Source organism: Arachis ipaensis, chromosome B03 (assembly GCF_000816755.2).
Source record: "Arachis ipaensis cultivar K30076 chromosome B03, Araip1.1, whole genome shotgun sequence".
In the NCBI taxonomy this organism is placed as follows: domain Eukaryota; kingdom Viridiplantae; phylum Streptophyta; class Magnoliopsida; order Fabales; family Fabaceae; genus Arachis; species Arachis ipaensis.
Window position 1 is genome coordinate 20,084,356 of NC_029787.2, and position 12,549 is coordinate 20,096,904.

A 12,549-nucleotide genomic window follows, 5' to 3' on the forward strand; every position below is an offset into this window, starting at 1 on the left:
TTAAAAATAAAAAATATACTTTATTTTATATATAAATATATTATTTTATTATATCCAATTCAGTTTCAATTAAAATTTAATTAAATTTTTAAATTTCTAATTCTGTTAGTTCGAAATTAAGGAGCATTGGGTTTTCAAAACCTTGTATCTTACATAGAAGCTCTTTTGATTTATAAGGGAAGCTCGTAGAATTTACCTGAGCTGTTGGAGGGAGATTTTTCATCTGAGTATCAACATTGGAAAGTGCAGATTTGAAGGATTCAATGTCAACAGTAACTGAGCTGTCTTGAGAAAACTTGAGCAAGGTGGCAATATCTTTCATTTGGTTCTTCTTTAAATAAATCTCCACCTGAGGGTACCTCTCGATTATGTCGTCCACTACGCCTTGAAACTCTTTCAGATCCAACTTCCCGCTGTTCTTCTTGTCTGCCTTGCTGAATATCAATGCTATATCTTCCTGTTCAATTCAACTATCTCAGCTTGGAATAATAATAATAAATCCTTCTCAGCTTAATGCATATAAGGATGCACATACCATAACTTTCCTCTGATTTATAGTGGCACAATCACCTAAAGCATAGATGTTGTCATATCCCTCCACCCTTAGCCATTCATCAGTGGCTAATGCACGTCTATTACTCTATAACACAAACAATTCCAACCAACAAAAACAATTAAATAACCAACACTTTTTTCTTAGTTTAAAAATAGAAAAAGTATAGATAATCATCAACATTTTTGAACAATGTGTGAACAATATGAATTAATAGGATTAAAAGAGTAAATTAATCTTAAATTTAATTAGTAGCATTCAATTAGGATGTAGTGTATTTTTATTTGATTGGTAGTTGTTCATGTTGTTCAAGATGGTCATTGTTTGCCTAGCACTCTGTGAATACGAAGCGACAAACCTGGCCAACTTGTTTCATAAATTCAATTATTTCTGGGCGAGGACCGACGCCGGTGGACCAAACTACCATTCCATGAGGTATGGAAGCAACTTGACCGCTTACTCTGTCTTTGGCCGAGATTTCTCTCTCACTTACTTTGATAACCATAGATCCTAACTTCACATCTATGCCATCCCTTTTGAACTTTGTTTCAGCAAATTCTGTGATTCTCTTGTCAAACCTGCAAAAAATGTCATCTTTCTCTTTTTAAACTCATTATGTGATTGGAACAAAACAACGTAACAAATAGGAAAAGAAAGAAAATGTTACATGTTTAAGATATGATCTCCGGCCTCCAGCAAAGTGATATTGACATAACGTTGTAGAGAAGGATAGAGTTTAGAAAGATCCTCATGAACAAAGTCATGAAGTTCTGCAGCAAACTCTACCCCAGTTGGGCCTCCTCCAACAATCACAAAACTCAGAAGCTTCTTCTTCTCTTCATCAGATATGGATGGAATGCTTGCTTTCTCAAAAAGATCAACCACCTTTTGCCGGATTCTTAGAGCATCATCCACTTCCTTCACATACATTCAAATCCAAAGAATAATTATTAACATAATTTCGATGATTCCAAAATAAAGACACAAAAGACATAACTATAAAGTAATTTTTATACTTCTAACTATAAACCAGAGAGGTAAATCTCTATGTGTTACCTAAAGAGATTGCTTTTGTTGAAAATGTGAAAGGGAAAGAAAGATGTATAATATATATATATACCTTCAAGAAGTAAGCATGTTCCTGAACTCCAGGTGTGTTGAAGGTATTAGAACGTGCTCCCATGGCTATTACAAGGTAATCATAATCAAGGGAAAAATCTTCAATCCCACCCATCTTTTTCTCTGGATCAGCACGGCAGTAAACTTTCTTGTTCTTCGGGTCGATCTTATAGCATTCAGCTTCACTGAATTCAATATTTACACCACTCTGTTGCAAATTAAAGGTGTGTACTAATCACTATTTATCTCATGACTCCATATTCGATCACTAGTTTTCACTTTAATCATGCTATTTTTACTTTACCATGAAGCAACAAAAAGTCGAACATGCACGTTTGAAAATACAAAAATATTAAGTGTATCTATATATTTATATTTATATTTATTTATTATTTAATATGTATTTTATATTTCAACACATATTTTTACTAATAACTGATTTTAGTAATTAATTTTTTATTGACAACTATGAATATTGTGAAAAATAACTTAGAAACAAAATAAAAGATGAATTTCTTGCTAATTGTCTTTTAATTATATTGAAAAGAAAATTGTTGAAAATTTTGACACAAATTTTATTATCGGTGAATTTTATGATACAAAAAATCGACCACTTCGTTAGTAAAAAGTATACACATATTTTTTTTACTTTAAAATATATTCTCTATCCGTATATTTTTATAATACATCTTATATTATATAATTTTTTTACATAATTTTTAATATTATATGTATTATTGGCCCCTATAATATCATTTCTGGATCCGTCCCTGTCTACAAGATGCGATTGTTTATCAATTTTTACGCCCCAATAAAACGTACCCAAATAGAGTACCTTTCTTGAGATGTTGCGAATGGGTTCAACAATGCTGCGTGCTTCGACAGTGCCACAAGTGACACTTGGCAACAAAGGGGTGAATGCAAAATAGTTACGAGGTGAAACAACATGGATATCATAAGATGAACTTCTGATGCTCTTAAGAAAACTGGTTCCTGCCCAACCAGTTCCAAGAATCACCACTTTCTTTCTTGGGGCTTCTTTCACATTCTCACTTTGTACCGCTTCACCGTATGCCACTAGGCCTCCACTACTGCAAACCCCCAAAACAAAATAATATAATCATCACAGGAAATAAGAAATGATCATTAATTGCTAGAGTTGATCCATTCTGCTGTTTTGATCTTTTAAGGCATACAAAATTTGTGTTTTTTGAAGTTTTGTTACTTATAATCATAATCAAACAATTTTTTAGGGTTAATGTTCAAAATAGTTTGTAAAAAATTACGCACAAGAGTCAACTTGATTTAATTTTTAAAAAATTCAACTACTCAATTTTGTTAGAAAACATATATCCTTCTGTTAACTTTCTCTCAAGAACATGATTTTTTAGAGATTTTCTATTGACTCTAACATAGTTTTTCAAGAACCAATTTAAACATAAACTCGTTTTTTTATCTGTTGTCTTTATATTTTTATTTGAGAGACATATCCAAATACAATCATAATATGTCAAGAACTCATCAAGACTCAAACTTGTTACATTTGGATTTGTCATCACAAATAACTCGAGATGTTTAAAGAAAACAAATTTCTAATTATTTGAACCATAAAAGCATCAAATTCTAAATCAAATAAGGAGTAGTCAAGTCACCAAAAAAACAAAAAAAAAAACAATAAGGAGTAGTCTTCGTTTATTTATTTATCTGTTACAATCACTTTTCGCTTCATGCATTTTTGTATTCGGCATATTTAATTTGTTCAGATACAAATATACAATACTATGGCTACTAAAACATTAAAAAAAAGAGAGAGAAAAAGAAGAAGCATGAGATAGAAAAGGAAAAGAGTACAGAAAGAAACAAAAGTAGAGAATTGAGAAGGTGTGAGGACCTGATAACAGTGCATACAATAGCAGACTTGGACCAACTGGGATACTCATTAAAAACCCTTGATGCTGTGTGATAGAAGGATGACCAACGCATTCTGAATCCCTTGATTAATTTCTCTTCTCTTGTGCCTTTGTGTTTGTTGTGATTGCTTCTATATCTTCATTCCTTGCAAATGAGTGCAACCAAAAACTAGTAACAGATTTTTGAGGTACAGTTTTAAATACTGGGGCACCCCGCACCTGGTCAAATTGAAAGTGTTAATGCCACGTAGTGTATGATGCATTTTGTTCGGTTACATTGTCAAGTTGAAAGGATTAATTAAGACATACACTTGCCTATTTTATTGTAACATAATTAGGACATTTGCCTATTGTAAGAGATACAGATCTCCAATATATGAGGACTTGGATTGGATCATGTTTGAAATAATAATAATTAAAAAAAAGAAAAGAAAAAAGAAGTGGAACAGTAGTCTATTGAATCGGGTTCTTCATGTTTTAAGAAAACATTACACTTTGTAGGCTTAATTCACGGATCATTCATTTAATAAATCATGCAACAAACAAAATTGTGAATTTGTGATACTATAGACTATATAGTCTATCTTTGACATCAATGTTAGTTTTGTATTCACGTTTTCCTATCTTGGATAGGGTGAGAAATTATATTTAGTTAATTTAAATCACATACTCCATCTAATAATAAAGGAGAATAAATTGACTCAATGTTCATTATAAGTGTGAATATCCAGTTCTATTAGAATATTGGACTCGACAAAATATACACTTTTGGCCAATATTTTATTTTCCTCCATCCTAATTTTAGTCTACTTTAACTTTTCTTCAATTTAAAAAACTAGGGAGACTAAAATTATCATATTATGCTTGACATAAAAGTTAGAAATAATAATAATAATAAAATTTTCAATCAGATATGATATTTTTACAATGCTACATAGTCAATAAATATTATTATTTTTTGTTCGTATTTATTAACTAGTAATAATTTACACCTATATTTATAGACGTTTTGCACACAAGAAACATAAATTTACACATCTATTTACTATTAATTTTACACACAAACAAATACAGTTTGCACTCACATTTTTCAGAGTTTGTACATATGAATTAATAAAATTTATTTGTTAAAAACAATTTAGTGTTTATGCTGGCCAAATAATAACTAAAAATACTAAAAATTACTTATCTCCAATTGTGACTGATGGTAATTAGTGGCTAAGAGAAATGGGGTTGAATCTTAGCCCATTTTTTCTGAGTATTACTTTCTGCCTTTTAGTATAGCTTCAGGAGATATTTCTGTTTTTTGTCTCATAACAAGTTAAGAGACATTTTTTTTTGTCTCGTAACCTGTTAGGAGATATTTTTCAATTTTGTCTCATACGCAACAGAAATAGAAATGGAGTAGAAGAGAAAGAGAGAATCACACCCAGAAGTATCTTGGTTCAGCTGCTAAGTGCAATGCAGCCTACGTCCAATCTCCATTACAATAGTGACAGAATTTCACTATAATCAACAGATTACATACACCAATTCTTCCCTAGAAACTACCCATTCCTATCCGGGAGAAGTCCAAAATCTATCCCCAAAACTGAACTTAACTTAGACAACTACCAAGCTTTCAATTGCAAAGTGCTAACCCAACTTGTAAGGGAATCCCTACAAGATCATGAAACACAACATACAAATGTAAAAAGAAATTCTTAGACATCTATAGCTTTTTCTTTAATTTTGAAATCTCTACCTTTTTTCTCTCACTGGTTTTTTCTTACAAACCTCACTCTATTTGCCTTTTTCACCATGAGACTCAAACAGACAAAACTAAAGAAAAGAATACAAAATAAAACTCATTGAAGGAGAAGAACTCTGTAAACTTTGGGTAGCTATGAGAACTCTGTGCTTTTCTCTCCTTACTTCAACCCTTGGCCGTGCACCCTTATTATAGAAGGGGAAGCTTCCAAGGTTGAAACTGGTTCAACCAAGCCACCAACATCTTTTCCATCACACAAAACCGGTTCGGACAGAGAGAAGAGAGAAGGAAACCGAAAGCAAATCAACATGTATTTACCTCTCTCTCATCTCTTCTCATCAAACTTCATCAATCTGAGCCTTTCATATTGACTTTGTCCCTAAGAAAGAATTCTGACCCTTGATGAACTTTTGATCCTTGACAGCTCCATCTGTTCCATTTTTGCTTCTTCCTCCACGTAACTACAGTAACTACCTTCTGTCTTGGATGAACAAAAGTGGAATCGAGCCATACCACAGAGATCTTCTTCTCTGACCGAGCTTATTGCTTCTATTTTTGATATGAAGATCTTGAATCTTCTTCTTCACATCTTGCCTTTAGTGGCAACAATCTTGCCACAGCCATGCTTTAGATCTTCTTTTCTCAAGGCCATCATCATCCTAATCTCTTTCTTCTTCCTAGCTCCTCTGATAATTTCTCTGATAACTTTTACCTTCTTCTTTCCTGTTGACATGAATGAAGAAGAGAGAGAGGAGAGAGAAGAAAGAAGAAACTTTGGAAGCAATGAATGAAATTAAACCAAATTAAATCCCACTTCCATTCCCCTATGCATAGTAACGTGTGGAACATTTAATGCAATCAAATCAATTTAAATTTTCTCTTTCCTGTTACCAATGCATGCATTCAATTTAATTAAACTTTGAATTTCATAACCCATAGAGAAAGGTAAGCGTGGAAAGCATGCTCCACTACTTTTTTTTTCCTTTCAATTTCGGACCAAGGCTTGTTGGTATCACAACAAAAATTAATTTGGGCTATTCACATGATACTTGGCCCAAATAACATTTGCAAAATAATTCAGCTACAATGTTTAGAATTCTTTTTGTACAAAGACTAAATATTTTCTCAACATATTGGGCTTATGTTACTTTTAGCCCAATAATCAAAATCTGCACACTAGACAAAATCATTAAACAAACAATTGGAAGCAAAAATCAAATAAATAATTTTTCTAATTAATATTTTTAACAATGTTTGATCATCACAATAATTTTAAGTTTTTCAAACTCATCGGTGACAAATTAAGTGGAAGCTGAAGAAGCAATTTTCATCCAAAAGATCATGGCAGTTCTCTAAATGTTACTAATAATTGTGCCTCCAAAAGTTATCACACTATACATGTATAAGAATGAACAGATACACTGCCACAAATTTATTCAGACTTTAATTTGTTAATCCCATTAAACACGACTTGAGTCTCTTCCAAAAATGAATCTTCTAGTCCAATCAGATATGACCAATACTCTTGTGCGCCAGCTCACTTGCTTGCTGTATGTTGTTCAAATAAAACTAGTTAATACATAGCATGATTGAGTTGGTAGCCGATATTTTGTGTACACTTAGCATGGTTGTACTTGAAGATTACCTTGCATATACAGAATACCAGAGCCATTGAGTGCTGTGACCCATGGAAACCCAGTCCCCGGGAAGTTCTGCGGCCGCTTGCTCGCCACCCAACGGTGCGAATTGCCCAAAATGCTTATACCTTTGTGACAACAATCCACCAACATCTCACTGATTAGTTGAGTTTAAAGCAAGGAAATGGCATAAATATCTTAAGTGAGCAAAATGCTAATCTATATATCTTTATTCACCCACTTGGTTATCAATTGTGAATCATGAGTTCATAACTATTTTGTGCGGTTCCTTACTTTTTGGTTAGTTCACTCTTCATATTCCATCATGAAATTACATATCTAACCAGGTTGCATGTTAGATTAGCACAAATAAAATAGACATTTATATATGAATTTTTGCAAACTTATGCATTTGTTTTGCACTGTTTCCAAGTGTCCCTTGCTTTTAACTATGAAGCAAACACTACTCACTACTATATTTCTTTTGTATCTCATTCAGCTTTTTTGTGTTGTATTAGCTAGTGGCAATGTAGGAGTAGAGTACGTGTTAGTAGTTGAATACCGTGTTGAGTACCTTTGTTTTTGTTTTCTTTGTGTTTTCTTAGTTTGTAGTAAGCTCTATTTTATTGTGTTGAACTCTTTTTTTTTTAAATAGGAACACAAATCAGACAAAACCATAACACAACAGAATATAAGGTGTACCGGAAGGGAAGGAACTTATGACGTCCGGTTCCTCTAAATCGCCGTGGACCTTCAGGATTCTCTTCACATTGATCCATGCGGTTAAAGCATCTAGCTAGATAGGTACCTTGTTGGGCAGCAACCTAAACAAACCAAACCAAACCTTTAAAAAGGAATCTTTGATAACAAGCATTGGGTTACTGGTGTGGTGACATAATGCAAACCTGTGCAGTAGCTGGAAGACTCTTCATCTGTGAATCCGCATGAGAAAGAGCCTGCTTAAACCCTTCTATGTCTATCTCTTTTCTTTCATTCCCTTGTGAATCTAACCACAGAGAGGTGAAATCAAGAAGATGCTTTTTCTTCATAAAAAGTTCAACTTGTGGATATCTTAATAAGATGTCATCCATCACATCTTGGAATTCTTCCAGGGTTAAGGTACCGGAGTTATTTTTGTCTGCAGCCGCAAATATGGCTGAGATATCATCCTAAAAACAAAGGCAATGAGTTAACTATGACATAGATAAACTCAACTGCGATTTATATCTGTCTAAAGAAGGTCTTGTATTTTCCTCCATTCTCATCCAAAAGTTGAAAGGCAAAACTGTATTATAAGTTGGTCAAATGTGTATTAATTTGAAGGAAAATTACAATTGACAATATATGCTTAATATTCAAGAATACACTTAGGATCAAAACGATACCATGATCTTTCGTTGATCTATTGTACAACAATCACCAACAGCATACACATCTTCACATCCTTTTACTCGCAACCATTCGTCGATTGCTAGTACACGTCTTTTACCCTGCACATAGAGCAAGTCTAGCTTATACAGGATACCCGAATAACAGTTGATTATGATTTGAAGGCAAGGTAAAATAAAAAATACCGATATTTCATGCGCATGTAAATAGAATATTCTAGACTATCTTACCCCAAACACAAGTAGTGAAGAAGAAAAGAGGGGCTGTGTTTTAGAAAATCATGGAATGGAGAAGCACCTGACCAACTTGTTCCATAAAGTCCCTTATAACAGGAATAGTTGAAATGCCAGTGGACCAGACAATCAATCCATGCGGCACAGAGCATATCTCTCCTGTTGATTTCACCTTCATTGTAATTTCCTTGTCGCTAACACTGATGACACGACATCCTGTTTGAACCTCTATACCGTCTCTTGAAAATTTCTGCTCAGCAAATGTACTTATTCTTTTATCAAACCTACAGGATCAAAGATCACATTTTGATGAGTCTTGGAAAATACATGCTTTATGAGGTAAGTAATACCAGAAACTTAAGAAAATTATTAATGTTGGCAGAATGCATCAAATGATAGAAGGCTTATGTTGTTGCTTGAGTTATAAGTTTCAAATAGTAAATACAATCTTCCATCAAAGCTAAAGAGGACCAACTACATGTTATAATTAGAAAACGGATGGGCTACGCGATTCATGTGTCAGTTACCGAGATGTAGAAAAGTTACAAGGAATATATCACCAATTCATCATACTAGTCCTTTTTGAATCAAAAGCACTTATCTAAAAGTTTAATTGGTTGATAACCCAAGTGATTTATGATGCCTGATAATGAAGCAGAGGCTAAATACCAATCATAATACCAAAACAAACACTCAAAAGTTATTCCACTATTTTTGTATGCCATGTTAGAAATAAAAAAAAAAAGAAGTGATTTTGGGATGTAATATATAACAGCACAACTAATAAGATAAAGACTACCTAAAAAAATGTGATTTGAGGAAGATAAAGTGTTTCAATTTTATGATTTTCTTACGTATTCAGGATGTGATCTCCTGATTGAATCAATGTTATCTTCACCGAATCCTTAACGGCTGGATATAAGTTCGTCAAATCTTCTTGGACATAATCATGGAGCTCTGCAGCAAATTCTACTCCAGTTGGACCCCCACCAACAACTACAAAATGAAGATTCGACCTTCGCTCTTCTTCAGATAGACTAGGAAGAACAGCCTTCTCAAAGCAATCTGTGATAGACAGCCTGATCCTCTTAGCATCCTCGATATCCTATATATATATATATACACACTTTGGATTAGTCAGAGACAGATTAAGAAAAACAAAAGAACTCTGATAATAACATTTTGTCATCAACAATTTCAAAGATTTACCGAATATTTGAATCAACAATCAGAACTTTTTGGAACCATAAATGATCAGATGTTGCATAAGAAAATATATTTACCTTCAGAAAGTGGCAGTTCTCTTTCACTCCAGGGGTGTTAAAAGTATTTACTTGTGATCCTACTGCTAAAACCAAGAAGTCGTAGTCCAACGAAAATTCGCCCCTTCCCACTAAGTTGTTGATATTGTCTTTACAAAAGACCTTTCTGTTTGCAGCATCAATCTTGACACACTCTGCCTCCCAATATTTTATTTCACCTTTATTCTACAATTTGAAAAAAGAAAGAAAATTTATACAAAAGAAAAAAGAAAAACCACACTAGTCATCGATTAACTACTCAACATACTCTTCATATCATTAGAAGACAATGTCAAGACACATGACAATCTAACATATCAGTAGTAACTCTTAGAGCTATGGTTTTGTTTCCTCCACCTTTTTTATTAAGGTCCGAACTGGCTCTACGATGCTTCGAGCTTCAACTGTTCCACAAGTGACACTGGGTAACAAGGGAGTGAATGCAAAGTAGTTCCGAGGCGAAACAACCTGAACATCGTATCGTGAGGCATCCAGATCCTTAAGGAAACTGGTACCAGCCCATCCTGTTCCAAGAACCACTACTTTCTTTTTTGGGGCTACATGAGCATCAATAATAGGATGTTCGCTTTCTGATCGTGATTCTGAGTATGCCACTACACCTCCACCACTGCAGTTTCCAAGGGCATATAGACTCAATCACACTCAATGAAACTATTGAACACATCACATATGCATAAAAAGAATAATGAAATACATTGATGGATTCATCCACACAAATGACCCTCCAAAATGCTACTACACATACATCCACAATATTGTTGTAAAATAAGTACCATACCATGTCACACTCACAGTGGAAGATCCAATTCTGTGAAATAGATCCTCTTATTTGCAAATTGCACATAGTATTCATCCCACTCTCACCTACAATAATTATTTCTTACATGTGTAGGAGGACAACCCATGGCACAAGAGTGAAGGTCAAAAAGTCAATACTTGGTCAACAGGGCCAGTAGCCTGAACACACATGGAGTAATTTTCTTTCTATGATTCTCAAGATCTCAGATTGGTTCTATCTTCCTAATATGAGACACACAAATAAAGTTCACTAGTCCAAGATTCCCCATTTCTTTGCAATACTCCAACATTAATTTCATCAAAAGCAGAAGAAAGAAAGAAACAGTATTGAAGGGTCAAAGAGAAAGGGACCTGATGCTGAGAGTGCAGAGAAGAAGAAGCTTGGAGGATGAAGGGTAGCCTTTGAGAGCATTGGAGGCCCTCATGAAGAAGGAACCCATCTTCATCTTAGTTTGTTGAGTAGTTGATGAAGATTTTCTTCAATGGAGTCACAGCAGGTAGGTGAATATGAAAGAGTTCAGAATTTGATAGCTCACACCAAAAGCGACTTTCTGATCTCTCAAAGTTCGTTTCTGTTTAGAAAGTTTCTCTCACTTTTCAGATTTGGAAACTGACATAGATTATTCTATGACACGTGTAACAAGGACGTAACCGCTTGGCAATAAAGTTGACTTGCAGAATAATTTTTCGTATTGGAGTTATTATTGTTCCCAGATAGTCTGCGAACAGATTTTTAAAAAATAAATAGTATTAGAAGATTACTAATTTTTGTGTTTTGTAATTATCAATTAATTATTAATAGTGTTTTTAATTATTTTATAATTATTAATTAGTCATTAATAATATTTTTAATGGTACGAGATTACATCCAATAATAAAAAATTACCTATTTTTCTTTTAATGATTAAATATTGACCACAAAACACAAATTATTAATCCTTAAACTTTCTCTAAAATTATATAGAGATAGACACGCGCTACGTTGTTACTCTTTACACATTATTATTTATGCTCTCGGTCGACAATTTTTTTACAAATGTATCTAGTCGTTGAAGAATAAGAAATAAGTAAGAAAGAATGAACAAGTATCTGATCTAAAGAAAGTTAAGATACTATGATTATTTTTAAATATCTATCTACTTAATATACTAAAATTGGATTTTCTCCCAATTAATGAAGGTGAAGTTGTCAATTCCTCATGAATTCATTTAAAAATATTTTTATTTAATTTATTTTATTTATTTAAATTCATGAATTATAACTGATTAGTTATTTAATTTTATTACGATAAATATCAAATTCTATTTCGAATATAAAAATATAAAATTTTATTCTTTTTATTTTTATTTTACCACTATAAAAGACCATATATGCTAGAAGAAAATATCATTCTTTTACCAATTACTCTTTCATTAGGTAGCTTTTACAATAATTCTTTTTCTTCCTATGAGGCTTCGTCGCAAGAAGTCAACTATCGTGGACACAAACCACCACACCCTCTTCAACTCCCGTGCTCATCATTCAAAGCAATATATGATATGTTATCCATGAAGCATTTATAGACCATGGTGTTATCATGTATGCATAAATAAAAAAAATTCCGTAATTAAGCTTAAGTCATTTACCTGTTTGTGTGGTATATTATAGTGTGAAATTACTTTCAATTTGTGTTGTGCAATGATATTATGGTCTAATTTAAGCTTTTGTTTTAGAACTGTGTTATAATTTTATCTCATCATTTTCTCTTAGATATCAAGTTGATGTATTTTTATTTATTATTATTGAAACGGATGTGATATAAAATTTGTAAAAAAAAAAAAATAAAACTCTCACACTTA

The 12,549-nt window shown here is 33.0% G+C and overlaps 2 protein-coding genes across 2 annotated transcripts in view; both read right to left on the bottom strand.

The window, feature by feature from the left end:
* Positions 1 to 3,805, bottom strand: part of LOC107629901 (external alternative NAD(P)H-ubiquinone oxidoreductase B3, mitochondrial-like) — a 5,722-nt gene extending 1,917 nt beyond the window's left edge. Inside the window, exons 1-7 of the mRNA XM_021117210.1 lie at positions 3,564 to 3,805; positions 2,508 to 2,787; positions 1,674 to 1,880; positions 1,221 to 1,471; positions 912 to 1,131; positions 536 to 640; positions 197 to 457 (exon numbers count right to left, since the gene is read on the bottom strand). Coding sequence (XP_020972869.1) covers positions 197 to 457; positions 536 to 640; positions 912 to 1,131; positions 1,221 to 1,471; positions 1,674 to 1,880; positions 2,508 to 2,787; positions 3,564 to 3,655 — 1,416 coding nt within the window. The 5' untranslated portion in view covers positions 3,656 to 3,805. The remainder of the gene's footprint in view (positions 1 to 196; positions 458 to 535; positions 641 to 911; positions 1,132 to 1,220; positions 1,472 to 1,673; positions 1,881 to 2,507; positions 2,788 to 3,563) is intronic.
* Positions 6,534 to 11,315, bottom strand: LOC107629900 (external alternative NAD(P)H-ubiquinone oxidoreductase B1, mitochondrial). Its single transcript, XM_016332844.2, has 10 exons — positions 11,063 to 11,315; positions 10,250 to 10,520; positions 9,875 to 10,078; positions 9,446 to 9,696; positions 8,656 to 8,875; positions 8,355 to 8,459; positions 7,875 to 8,138; positions 7,672 to 7,793; positions 6,978 to 7,097; positions 6,534 to 6,880 (listed from the first exon to the last, which is right to left on the bottom strand). Exons 1-10 carry the CDS (start codon positions 11,155 to 11,157, stop codon positions 6,793 to 6,795), a joined length of 1,740 nt encoding a protein of 579 aa, XP_016188330.1. The 5' UTR covers positions 11,158 to 11,315; the 3' UTR covers positions 6,534 to 6,792.